The 12,904-nt window shown below is 35.2% G+C and overlaps 1 protein-coding gene across 1 annotated transcript; it reads right to left on the reverse strand.

The window, feature by feature from the left end:
* Positions 1 to 342: 342 nt before the first annotated feature.
* On the reverse strand, positions 343 to 4,365 carry LOC137738759 (protein PHR1-LIKE 3-like). The gene is made up of 5 exons (XM_068478234.1): positions 4,008 to 4,365; positions 3,794 to 3,870; positions 1,053 to 1,147; positions 806 to 911; positions 343 to 662 (listed from the first exon to the last, which is right to left on the reverse strand). The coding sequence occupies exons 1-5, from the start codon at positions 4,171 to 4,173 to the stop codon at positions 432 to 434; spliced, it is 675 nt and encodes a 224-aa protein (XP_068334335.1). The 5' UTR covers positions 4,174 to 4,365; the 3' UTR covers positions 343 to 431.
* Between the last annotated feature and the right edge of the window lie 8,539 nt (positions 4,366 to 12,904).

The raw sequence follows: 12,904 nt of genomic DNA on the forward strand, positions 1-12,904 counted from the left end.
AGAGAGAAAAGAGAAAATAGTGAGAGTTATTTTGCACTTCTATTATTTCAGATAATGAAATAAAGTACTACTACTGCCCCGAGGACATAGGCACACTTGCCGAACCTCGTAAATATTGTGTTTTATTTACTTTATTCTACTACACACGTATCGTCGACTTTACAACATCGTAAGATTTGTATAAATAATGTTTCTTCCAGCTTATGTTTATGCTTCACTGTCTGTAAATCGAAAAGGCTGATAACGCATTTGCAAGATTGATGGCAAAATTGAAAAGGCCGATAACGCATTTGCAAGATTGACGGCAAAATTGAACATCTATAATGTTCGTCGTAGTACTAATTGATCGTGTTTTTTTTTACAGTAGACCAATTCTTATTGATAAAGCAAGGATTTATAGATATTTCTAGCTATAGCGGAAGAAACAGTGTTCAAATGGTTAAGTCTAAGTTTATGTGATTGCCTGCAACTTGAATGTTACTGAAATTGCCAGTTGAGGTTGATTCCGAACTAGAGTGCTCATCAGCTGAAGGCCGAAATTGTCTCTCTCTTTGGTTTCGGTTCGTCACCGGATCAAACGACAATGAGAGCTCACAAAGTCCGTACAGTTGACAAGTTCGATCATCCATAGACAATCTGCTGAGTTCTGATGTATGAGTATTCTGTAAAGACAATGTGAAAACCAATTAAACTTGTGAAAAAACAAGTGTTAAAATTTAACATTGAACCCAGAAAAGCTCTCTCTCTCTCTCTCTCTCTCTCTCTCTCTCTCTCTCTCTCACACACACACAAACACATGAAGTACCTGGTGTATAGCATGTTGCTTGCCAGCAGCTTCCTCGTCAGATTCAGAATGCAGTACATGTTCCATGTCTTTTAGCTCATCGTATCTTACATAATTCTCTGATGACCTGCAGAAGATAAAAAACAGACCAAAAGAAAAAAGGTTTTCCAATGTTTGATTAACTTGAAATACAAAGCTAGATAATGCATGGAGATTATATGCTTAGTTACATGAAATCGTATAGTTGGGAAATATTTTGTGTATATACCTTTGATGAGTTTGACTTGGGAAAGCGGAGAAGACACTACTGCTGTGATCTTCAGAAAAAACATGGATGTTGTTATCCTTGAAGCTCCTGTACATCTATCAATAAAACCCCCAGAATCTACCAATTCAGTACGCAGTACTTACATGCACGTAGAAGAATCGATCTACTACTGACTAGTATATACATATTTAAAAAAAAAAAATAGTATATATGTATTAGATCCATCAAAATTAATGTTTTCAAATCATGTTTTTGGTAATTTCATAACGTCCACTTATAATATCTTATTACTCTTGTGGTGTAACAAAACGTCCATGTTGTAATAAGCAATATCTTTGGTTTTTTAATAATTGAGTTGTGTGACCGTCTATGTCACTGAAGTTCAAGGAAAAGTTTTATAGAATGACAATAAGATCAGCAATACTTTATGGCTCAGAATGTTGGGCGGTCAAAAAATCAATATGTGCAAAAAATAAGTGTGGGGAAGATAAAAATGTTTTGTTGGATGTGTGGGCACACGAGAAAAGATAGGATTAAGAATGAGGATATCCGAAGTAAAGTAGGAGTGACCACAATTGATGATAAAATGAGAGAAAATTGATTAAGGTGATTTGGACACGTGACCCGAAGACCTACAGATACTCTGGTTAGGAGATGCGACTATGAGATGGAAGCTCAAAGCAAAAAATGTAGAGGAAGACCTATGAAGACTTGGAAAGAGACTTTAATAAATGATACAGAGTACTTGAAGCTAACGGAAGACATGACGTAAAATTGAGCGCAGTGGTGTGTTAGGATTCATACAGCTGACCACATTTAGTGAGTTAAGATTTGGTTGTTATTGTTGTTATATTCTAAACTAAAAAAAAAAATCTGAAATTAATCGAAATAAACAATGGAAGAAGGGGTTTGGCACTGCCAGAAAAGAGAGGTGTACAAGAAACTCCTTGATGGTCATATTAATCATATGATTCACTTCTTTATTCAAGCATTTGATCAGGAGTGGCTTCAAGCATTTGCAGTTTGGTTCCATTCCTTACTAAGCCTCTTGTGTTTTAATTTGTTTTACTGACCAACAACCCATCAAATCTCAAGACCTCTTCCAACAATTTTAGTCGAGACTAGTCAACTGCCCCTTGTGTTTTATTTCACTCTCTCTTAATCTGCTTAACCTAGCCATAATCTAATACCAATATGACCCCTTTTTTATTTAACTAGCTAGCTTGAGACGATTTGGTCATTCTCCTATATATACATAGAGAGAGAGAGAGACAGAGAGACAGAGAGACAGAGAGAGGATAAGGTAATTAGGAACATATATAATTAATCTGTCTTATATAGTTTATGACGAAGTCAATTGCATTTGAAGGACTGGTTAAATCATCATCAGCTAATTAATTAACCTGAGTTATTTTTCGATAAAAAGTAATCAATCTGAGTTAGCACCAGCGGAAACTATATATTATATGTATACTAACAGCAGAAGTGGAAGTATGCCTAAGTTTTTTTCTTTTGTGCCAGAATATATTTTATTAATCATTATAATTATGGTAATGATCGTAAAAGAAAAAGAACTATCAGCTTTTAGGCCTTAATTTTTGCGGCTCAACTAATCTTCCGAACTGTTTCCTATACGACTACTTAACCCGTTTGTTGCATCAGAACTATTTAAATACCTCTCTAGGGCCTCCCTGAGCTCTATATTAGTTTTCTTTGACATGTTGCTAGATATATAGTTATGTTGTTAAGGCCGAACAACATTTAAACGTGATTTTACTTAATTCATTATCTAAGGCAATTTGACAACATAATATGTTTGACAGTCTAATAACATAATATTACTAATCTAAAATTAACAGAATCAAAGAAAGTCTAAATGGAAAAGAACAAAGCTACCATCGAATGTGTGTATACACGTACTCTTTTAATAATAGATTGAAACCTAGACATAGGGCAATTAATAATATACGAATTAGGACACTGCCCACATTTCTACTTTTTCAATAATGGCAACGGCCTTATAAGCCAATATACGAAGGAGATATGCAGCTAGCTAGATAAAGATAGAATCATCCCTGTGAGCCTTATGCAGCTAGCTATTTCTTGTTATGTCTACTGTTTTTGGGAACAAGACAAAGTTCTAAGGTAGAAATTAAAGAAAACGAGAAAGGAGTACACAGGAGGTAACCAAAGTGTAGGTTAAAATTAGCCGAAAAATACTCTCATCCATCATCCTTCCATTTCTCCATAATATTCATGATCCTCCATCTTCTTCCAAACCACAATACCTCCACCCCTTAATTTCTTCGGTTTCAATTTTCCAGAATCTCCCTTTTTCTCTTACAAATTTCACTTCTTGATCCTTTTTAAAATTAACCTAAGAATGATATATTTTATATATCGTATTCCAATTTCCAACTGATGAAATTTTTAATTCCTTACCATATATAGAATTATAAAAATTAACTTGATGATCCTTTTCAATTCAATAGAGATAATCTCATCATTAATGGAGCGAAGGAATGATTTATATTAGAACAAAACCCTAATCACACTAACTTAGGTTAAAAGTACTGCATATATCTGATTCTGTTTTGCTAGCCATCCATTGGGTTTTTTTTTTCCTTCTCTTTTTGGATCTGTCAATAATGGTAAGTTAATTGTAGGGTTTTGATCGGCCTTACAAGTATCGAATTAATTTTATACAATTTCTTTTCATGTAGTAATATGAAAATTTATACCTGCAGATGGCTTTTGACATGAGAAATTTCCAGTCCCTTCACACTCATCATCTGCAAAATCCGCTTGGGAGTGGCCTCTGCCGAAATCAAGACATACTTAAATATTGAATTTCTATGAATTCAAGATAGCTTAGATTATATATACAGAATACATATTTATATATATAATCTAAGCCAACTCAAGCGACCAATTATGTATATGAATTGCACTTACTGTATTTTCCGCCAAGGCTTTGAACGGCTTCAACAAAGAGTTCATGCAGGTGAGATGTCCACCGCAAGCGTGGAAGCTCAGATTTGTGGTATTTCCTCACTCCAATTCTATGAGAACTACCTTTCATAATTTCTTTCTTCGACATCGTAATCGTATTCGTATGCATATATTCGGAATAATGCTTGAGGATCCTCCTCGGAGCTCTTCAGATCTCTTCACATGTAGTACAAGCTTTGTGAGGAATGAGCTAATATACGAATGGGTAGTAGTATGGCAAGCTACCTAGAATTAATATGAACGCAGGCAGCAGCTAGCAGCAACCATAAAAATGTTGATCAGTCTACGACCGATGACTTATAAGGGGCCTGTTACAACTACTTTTCGTTTATAATTGCTTTGTTTTGGTCATATATATGTTTCTATTCTATTTTTTCTTTTTGATGGAGTGTTTGGTCATGTATTCATATTGAAATATTCTGCTACTTAACTTATAAATAAGTAAAAAACAAGGCTCTACTTTTAGAAAATGCTGGGGAATATTTGTCTCGGACCATTTCCTTGCTCTTTGCAAATTACTAATATGTTATTTTATAAAATCAACCTCCGATTAAGCAATGACTGATATATCCCCATATAATTAATTAAGGTTTCAATTTATTATATTGTCTTGAAATTTTTAGTCAAATCAAACAATTATTTAAGAATTGAAGCAGATATACATGTGATCGATGAGAATTGTTTACAGAACAAGTATAAGATGGAAATTAAGTGCCTTGATAGACCATTGTATATTGAACTGACTGAAGCAACGAAAGTCAAGAACATGATGTAATAGTGCAACTATGTAGTACTTAGGTAGGTATATAATGTAGTATACCTTTAAGCACCGATTAATTAGTTATATTAGACCAATTAAGTGATGTTCAGCATCATTGGACATATCATTTGGTATCAGTTTCTTTGTTTACAAAAATATATGTAACTCAACATATGGAAAAATATGAAATTACTAACAATGCTACATGGTTTTTTTAGTGAATCTTTATTTTATTTTATTTTTATTTAAGAGGAGCAATTTGGGTATTATGAAAGTTTCACCCTTTTTACCTTCTCCCTTTATATATAGAAGATAACCAAGCATTAAAAATAGTCGTCACATGCATGTGAATGATATTCACATTGATAATACATATATATCGATGCAATATAGATTTCGAATACATCAACAAACGGCCTAACTCAATTATGTCAATGCATTGTTGAAAAACCTAATTCTTATTAATTAAAAGACTAAACTCACGATTGCAAAAAGTTTCCAACGGAAAGGAGTTGTTGTTCCATATAATTGATGCATATATATAGTTTAACCCATATGTGAGAAAAAAAAACCTAGGACATGCATATCTTCTTGCTTAAACTTTATGATTTTCGGACAACGAGCCACAGTTACAGTATGGCAAAGCAAAGCCAAGAAAGTCAAGGTTGTGAATTAAAAAGAAGCACAGGCCACCTCTTAATTTCTCCAATCAATATAATATATTATTTTATACATCATGTCAAAAAATGACGGTGCCTACTTTTGGACCCATCTGTGCATCTTTGTGCTGCCGTGTCCCATACTACAATCCCTAAGAATTCAGTGTGCAAGAAAAAGAAGAATTTAACCCTAGAATTTGTTGAAAGTTGCATGCATGCATGGTAGTTGATTGGAGCTAGAAATCTAGACATTCCGCTGTATTGACACCCATAAAATTATAGGCCGAATCATTTAGATTATGAATTCACCATTTGATTATGAAGGGTATATATGTTTTCCGTTGCTATATGCGCCTTAATTTAACAAAAACGTGAAACTAATGAACACAAAGATACATAGTGTTTTTTTGCACAAAAGAAAGTACTCCGATTATTATGTTAGAACATAATTTTGGTTATTCTACTCATATTCATTGTGAAACTAACAGAATTGCTCATTGTCTAACTCGTTATGGTTGTAGTTGTGATAATTATTGCACGTAATTGAGAGTCATTTAATTTTTATATCAAATTTATTATCGGATGATTGTTGTAGTTTCGTGACTGTTGATACCTTCATGTTGTAAGTTGTTTTTATCAATGAAAACGATCAATTTCCATCAAAAATATATTTTCAGTTTTGATCAGAAATCAATTTTAATTAGTGTGATTCGGACTATTCGATTTTGGCAAAACGCATGTTTTCATTTTTCCCAAAGGTGATTGATTACGAATGATGAAATTAATCATCAAAGTGTTGATTAAGGGGCACGAATTATCCTTAACTCCTCTTCTGCTTTTGAAAGCGACAAAGATAAGCTTCAATGTTATGCTAAATGGTGATCATATGATGCAGATATCACCACTAGATTTATCAACTTTTCACTACTAGGTTTATCAACTTTTCTAACTCTGCTTCTTTTTGTAGTCAAAATGGAATCTTTAAAAGTTGCTATTTCTGTCTCTACAGCTAGCTAACTAATCTTCTATTTCACACTACAATTGGTTTTATTCTACAAGTTACCATTTACGAGAAATGCTAAAGAGTCTAAAAAAAAGGAACTCTCTATACCGCCTTATGTTTTTAACACATGTTTTATAATGTTTGCACAAAAACTAACATTAAAAGGTAATGTAATATAGAGTACATAAATATTCTCACCTTAAGAAAGTCTCTTTAACAATTCTCTCCCATTCATTTACCTCCTTCAACTTCTTTTCTTGTAATCCTCTCCATTTAATATCGACTGCAATGCAAAATTTTGCTTGACTTTTGTGTACAATTGACCAAACACACAAAAGACTTTCGTGTATAGGAGATATATATTGGGTTCGAATATTTTTCGGCTTCAAGGTATAACCAATTTCTTAAGCTTTGTAGCACGGTTTGTTAAGATAAAGAAACACAACAACCATTGAAACATAATTAAAGGTTTTAGAAAGAGAGCACAGAGAGAAGAAGAGAATTCTATATTTCTTGATTGAAAAGATACAACAATGATTTACCAATATAAAGGTGATTTGTACAGCTAATCTCTACAACTTAATAACTTAATAGATTCTAACAATACTAAGTCTTATGCTTATCAAGTGATAAGTGTATCAATCCACACCATCCATGCACTCTATTCCCTAACATGCCCTCAAACTCATGATTGGAAGGTCCAAGCATGAGATTGCAACAATGATTACGAAAGCGTGGAGAGTTGAGTCCTTTTGTAAGGATGTCTACACACTACTCATAAGAAGAAACACATTTTCTTGCTAGTTATATCAAAATTTGAAATCTAAAATCTTTTTGGGAAGTAGTCCTTGCAATTGGACAGTGGAGTATCAGATTACGGTTGCATAAAAGACTCTGCAATAAGAAAATCTTCCTAGCATTTGGAGCTTGTATTTTACAACTATATCGTGTGTTCCATAGTACCTAAATCAACATAGACCTGGTGCTCCCACCTTTATCACAAATTCTCATATGATAGCCTAACTGAATATCAAATATACTTCCACCATTGCATAACCAAAATACATAAAATCCTCTGAACTCATGTGCAACCGTTTGAGCAAGAACACTAATTTCCTTTTTGTTGTCCGAGTTAAGAACCGGAAATGTCACTTGGATACACGGTTATAAACCCACTGAAATCAATTAAGATTCTGCATCCTGACGCCCCTTCATGTGGAACCCCTTTTAGTGGTTCACATGTGGAGATCCACACATCAACAATTGAAACTCGGAGGTTGGCTCTAATGGAGTCCACACTTGTTTTCAATCCTTCCAAGAGGTGCTTGTTAAGAACTTAAAGGCTAGCTCTATATTAAGAGTTTAGACTTGTTTCCAAGCCCACACTTTTTGGTGACAAGCCTTTGGCTTGCACAGGTCCGTAACTTGGCTCTAATTCTATGTTGAGATAAAGAGACAAAATAGTTATTAAAGCATAATAGATGTTACATCTCATATTGCCCAAGGGAGTGGATCCTATAAGCCTTATATGTATATTCTCATCTCTACCTAGCACGAGGTCTTTTGGGAGCTCATGGCTTGGGTTCCATTGGAACTCCAAAGTTAAGCGAGTTCGTGCAAGAGCAATCTCATGATGGGTAACCCACTGGGAAGTTCTCGTGTGAGTTCTCAGAAACAAAATCGTGAGGGCGTGGTCGGGGCCCAAAACGGACAATATCGTGCTACAGTAGAGTCGAGTCCAGGATGTGACAATTTGGTATCAGAGCCAATCCCTGGCTGAAAGTGTGCCGACGAGGACGTTGGGCCATAAGGGGGATAGATTGTAAGATCCTACATCGCCCAGGGGTGAGGATCATGTAAGCCTTATATGTATATTCTCATCTTTACCTAGTACGAGACCTTTTGGGAGCTCACTGGCTTCGGGTTCCATCAGAACTCTGAAGTTAAGCGAGTTTCCTCTACAGTCACAAAATTTACGAGGTTTCTCTACAGTCAGTGTGACTGGAGTTTGTATTTTATAGAAAATATGAGTCGTATGAGGCAAGCTTCAGCAAAAAGTGGAAGGGCCCATTATTTTATTCTTTGAGTGGACGTCCACTATTCTACAAAACTCCCCCTTGGATGGCCACAAGTCTTCGATTTACTCATTAAAATCTTGATCTGTTTTTGGATGCTTCCCCTGATGAGTAGTACCATATATGTTGTGTTTGTTAACTTTCCACATGCTTGTTCTTGAACTAGGATGGAGGGTCTTCTGTTAGACTTCTTCCAAATGTCTGAATTTACTTCATTTATTTGGAGCTAAATTCGATTCAAGTGTGGCGGACGCTTAATCTTGAATCGGACTTGTGATTTCTTTAAGGGTATTGGGACTTATTCTAAAATGAAATGGGACCATGAGCAGCTCTACGTAACAAGTGATCTTCGGCTCTGTTGAGGATGAATCGACATGTGTTTTGTTGTGCTTGTCTCCACATGCTTCAATGTATCATATTGACTTGCATTATCTGTTCCCCTTGCAGAAGTGGTATTTTTCCTATGCAGGTGTGACATCTTCTCTTGCAGTATTTGTCCCCTAATGCAGGAGTGGAATGTAACCTTTACATTTGAATTATCCTTCAGAACATCACTTCTCAGCAACTTATCATGCTTGGCAACTTCAGTGTAAATAACCAACATCATATCAACAGTTGAAAATGAGTACTCTAGAGCAATGCAAGGTCAGCAACTAGGTAATGGTTTCGGGCAATTAGTTCCAGATTGGGAGCTTGATTCCATGTGGTGACTGATTGCTCTCTTTCTCCTTATCCTGTATGTGAGAACAAGGACAAAGGAAAGGACATGGAGATTGTATAATATGAGATACTCTTGCTCTCGTCCTTGATGATATGAGATACTCTTGCTATGGTGTGATGTGTTTGAAGAGGTATTCTCGAAGAGGAAGAAAAATGAGTATTTCGAGATGCTTTGTTGAAGATGCATTCTCAGAGATGAGGAAAAGTTAGGTATTCTTACAGGTCTGCCTTGTTATAGAGAACGGAGGTCAACATATCTAGAGATTTCCCAATAGCAAGTAGTGGTGTTGTGCCTTTACTCTTGTCAGCAACTGTGGTGTAATTAGAACAATAAGATTTATGCGTTTTCAACTTTGTCAGAAATCTTTGACAAAGTTGCACGTGATATCTGAAAAGCTGAGATTGCGTCTATTTGATCCAGGAAATCCGGCTTTTGAAATTCGGAGAGCGGTGCCTTTTCGATCTCCGAACAAGTGGCTCTGTTGCCTCTTCTTTTTATAGAGGCATCAATTGTGCTCAAAATGTATGTTCGGAAAACTGTTGCATGTAGAATTTTCCCCTTCTTGCATTTTTGAGATTTTATCTGACCTCATTTTTCCTTCATCATTTCTAAAAATAGCTTGCCCATCTAACATTTGCTTAGATTAGAGTCTTAAGAGTGACACAGACGAGCAGCGTTAGGATAATATATGGCACTTGTCATTCTTATCTTCTAATGGTCCTCTTACGGTTGAGGACTCTGTGAAGAAGAATAACAAAAACGCTACAGTGGTAGCTAGGAATCTTCTCACTCAAAAGGATAACAGAATCCTTTCAAAATGATCTGATAAGTCGGCCGTTCAAGACTCCTTGGCTCTTAGCGTTCAGTGTGTTACCTTTGTTTCCAATATGGGACAACGCCTACTTGCTCGAACTCGCCAAGTTGAATCATTGATAGCTGAGGTGGCAAGTCTTAAACAAGAGATCAGAGGGCTCAAGCACGAGAATAAAGTGTTACACATGCTTACAAATAATTACTTAACAAGCATGAAAAGAAAGCATGACCAGCTGCTGGAATTCGAAAGTCAGACTCAAAGTGACAATCAGAGGTTCGAGGCTTTATTCTAATGGCACATATTGCCTTCGTCATCTAGAGTTTTACTAATTATGGAGGCTCCAAATAATCAATCTCCGGTGCCTCCCCTTTCTAGGGTACTTCCGAGCACTGAGGCGTCACATAAGCAATCTTTGTGAAGGCTCCATCCTATTTGTTTTAACTCATGTGCATGTACATGTCTATAATTTCTCTGAGATATCAATAGATAAGCTTTATTTCATTCAATGTATTATGCTAAATACAATAAAGCATATACTTCACCAAGATGTGGTACTTCTGGACCAAATATCAATTTATCTTTACCCTCGTAAAGATAAATGATCATTCTTAGTGTTTAAATCAGTTGAGTATTCAACTCATAATCTTCAATCCATATGATTCTTTAATATCGTAAACATCATGGATAAAATTCGTGTTGGTAGATTGTTCAATCTGCAGTTCAAGATAATATTTCTCTCAACACTTTATAATCTTTCTAAACTTTTCAGGAGTCCCAATCTAATGTCATCGACTCTCGCAAGAGATTTTAGTATGTTGCAACAATATCATAATGATAGTACTCACTAAGGCAATTTATACCATCCAATGACATTGAGTACATAATTTATGTTTTACCTTTTCAGGGCTTTCTTCAAGCAATTTGAATCATTTAGGGATTTTCTACACTTTATGATACATTTTCCTTTGGAATTTATGCAGAGCAATTTGCTCCCATGTATTCTTAAGGGATTTACTTATGGAGATATGATGTGGGTGGCGTACAACCCTTCGTATATAATTCTCCATTCATATGAACTCCTTTACAGCCTTGTGTCATAACATGTGAGTGTATTTCACGGTATTACAAATGCTCATATGTAACCTTCTAGATTCAACATCTTTTGGCTATTTGTATTGTATTCAAGTATATAGGTCTATTTTTCCACGTTTTTACAAAATTGTAATGGAATTGCCTTTCTTCATTTTGGCCAATAATTTTGTTGATGAAAAAAGAACAGGACTCAATATCAACACAGCTCATTGATGAATTTAGTAGCTACTTGTAAAAACCAACATTACCATTGGTTATCATCAATCTGTGATCCCATATTCTCATGTGCATGCGCATGTATAAAAGCTTTTTATTTCTTTGGATATTCATTGCCTCTTCAAGGGCATTACATTATCTTTTCTAGGATAGTCATAATTTAGAGAATGTAGATCATAATCTCCTCTTGAGTGTTATAGAGCTTGAATTTTAATCTCCACTTCGGGAGTTGAGTCATTGGAACCTATACGTCTATCATGCTTTATGCATGAGACATCAACATTCACATGTCTGCGGATTATCCTTCCTGAGATGTGTATCCATGCGGCAACTATCATGCTTCCGACATGTAACAATTATGCTACGGGAATGCAATAGTTTAGTAGTGTCATACTCTTCTTCTTTTGAATGACTGAACCTTTTGAGTCTAAGAGTCTGCCACGCTTCAGGCATGCAACAAATAAATCATTTACTGCATCATTATTTTTTTTTTCAACAGGGACATCAATTCTTGTAGGCACATTTGCAGCAAGTATATGTGATTTCATCACTTTCGTTGCATCATTAATCATTCTCACTTCATTTTTCTCATTGATTGTTTCATGAATCAAAATAAGACAAATTCTCTTCGTTCTTCTGAAACGGTCTTTTCTCATCATTCTTCTGGAATGATATTTTCTCATTGTTTTTCTGGAACGATGTTATTTTCTCCCCCTAACGGCTAGAAAATTGTCTTATCAAAATGATAGTTCGCAAACCACGCGGTAAACATATCCCTAGTCAAGGGTTTTAAATATTGAATGATAAATGGTGTTCAACATCAATGCCCAATCCGCGATGATGCCTCATTTTAGTACGTTGTGACACTGCAATAGGCACATAGATAACACCACCAAAAACTTGTAAATGTATAATGTTTGGCTGGTGCCCAAACACAAGTTGCACTGAGAAGTATTGATGGTTGGTAACAGGTCTTAACCGAACTAATACTGCATCATGCAAACATGTACTCATGTAAAAACTATCAATTTTTTTTCATGAGTAGAGCGCAGGTAATCAATTTCATCCGCTTAATAAATGCTTCTGTTAAACCATTTTGAGTATGGATATAAGGAACTTTTGGTGTGGACTAAAACTCTTCTGGCCTTTGTTACAGTTAAGTTAAGGCACTGCAGCACTTCAAACTTACTGTACTTATTAAGGAACTTCATGTCTTGATCTGAGGATCAAGGGACTTCATGCTCAATCTTTTTGTATGATGAAACTTCGAGTCCAATTATTTTTATATGATGAGGATCAAGAAACTGCAGGTTCTTATCTAATCAATGAACTTTGGGTCCTTGTTATACTCATCATAACAAAATATAAGTAAAATAAATAAATTAAAGCAATAGGCGGTAATTCCAGCCATAGTGAATAAATTGCATTTAAGTAAATAAAGTTTATGACAAGGGCCTTAATTCAGCAACATGCACATAAATCAAAACTTAAAGTAGTAGG

Source organism: Pyrus communis, chromosome 7 (assembly GCF_963583255.1).
Source record: "Pyrus communis chromosome 7, drPyrComm1.1, whole genome shotgun sequence".
NCBI lineage: Eukaryota > Viridiplantae > Streptophyta > Magnoliopsida > Rosales > Rosaceae > Pyrus > Pyrus communis.

Excerpts from the sequence above, each read along its gene's own strand:
- LOC137738759 (XM_068478234.1), bottom strand. The coding sequence starts at position 4,173 with ATGCATACGAATACGATTACGATGTCGAAGAAAGAAATTATGAAAGGT. Across the intron at positions 1,148-3,793 it reads ATGTCAAAAGCCATCTGCAG|ATGTACAGGAGCTTCAAGGA; the intron begins GTATAAATTTTC and ends TTTTATTGATAG. Across the intron at positions 663-805 it reads AGCAACATGCTATACACCAG|AATACTCATACATCAGAACT; the intron begins GTACTTCATGTG and ends TTGTCTTTACAG.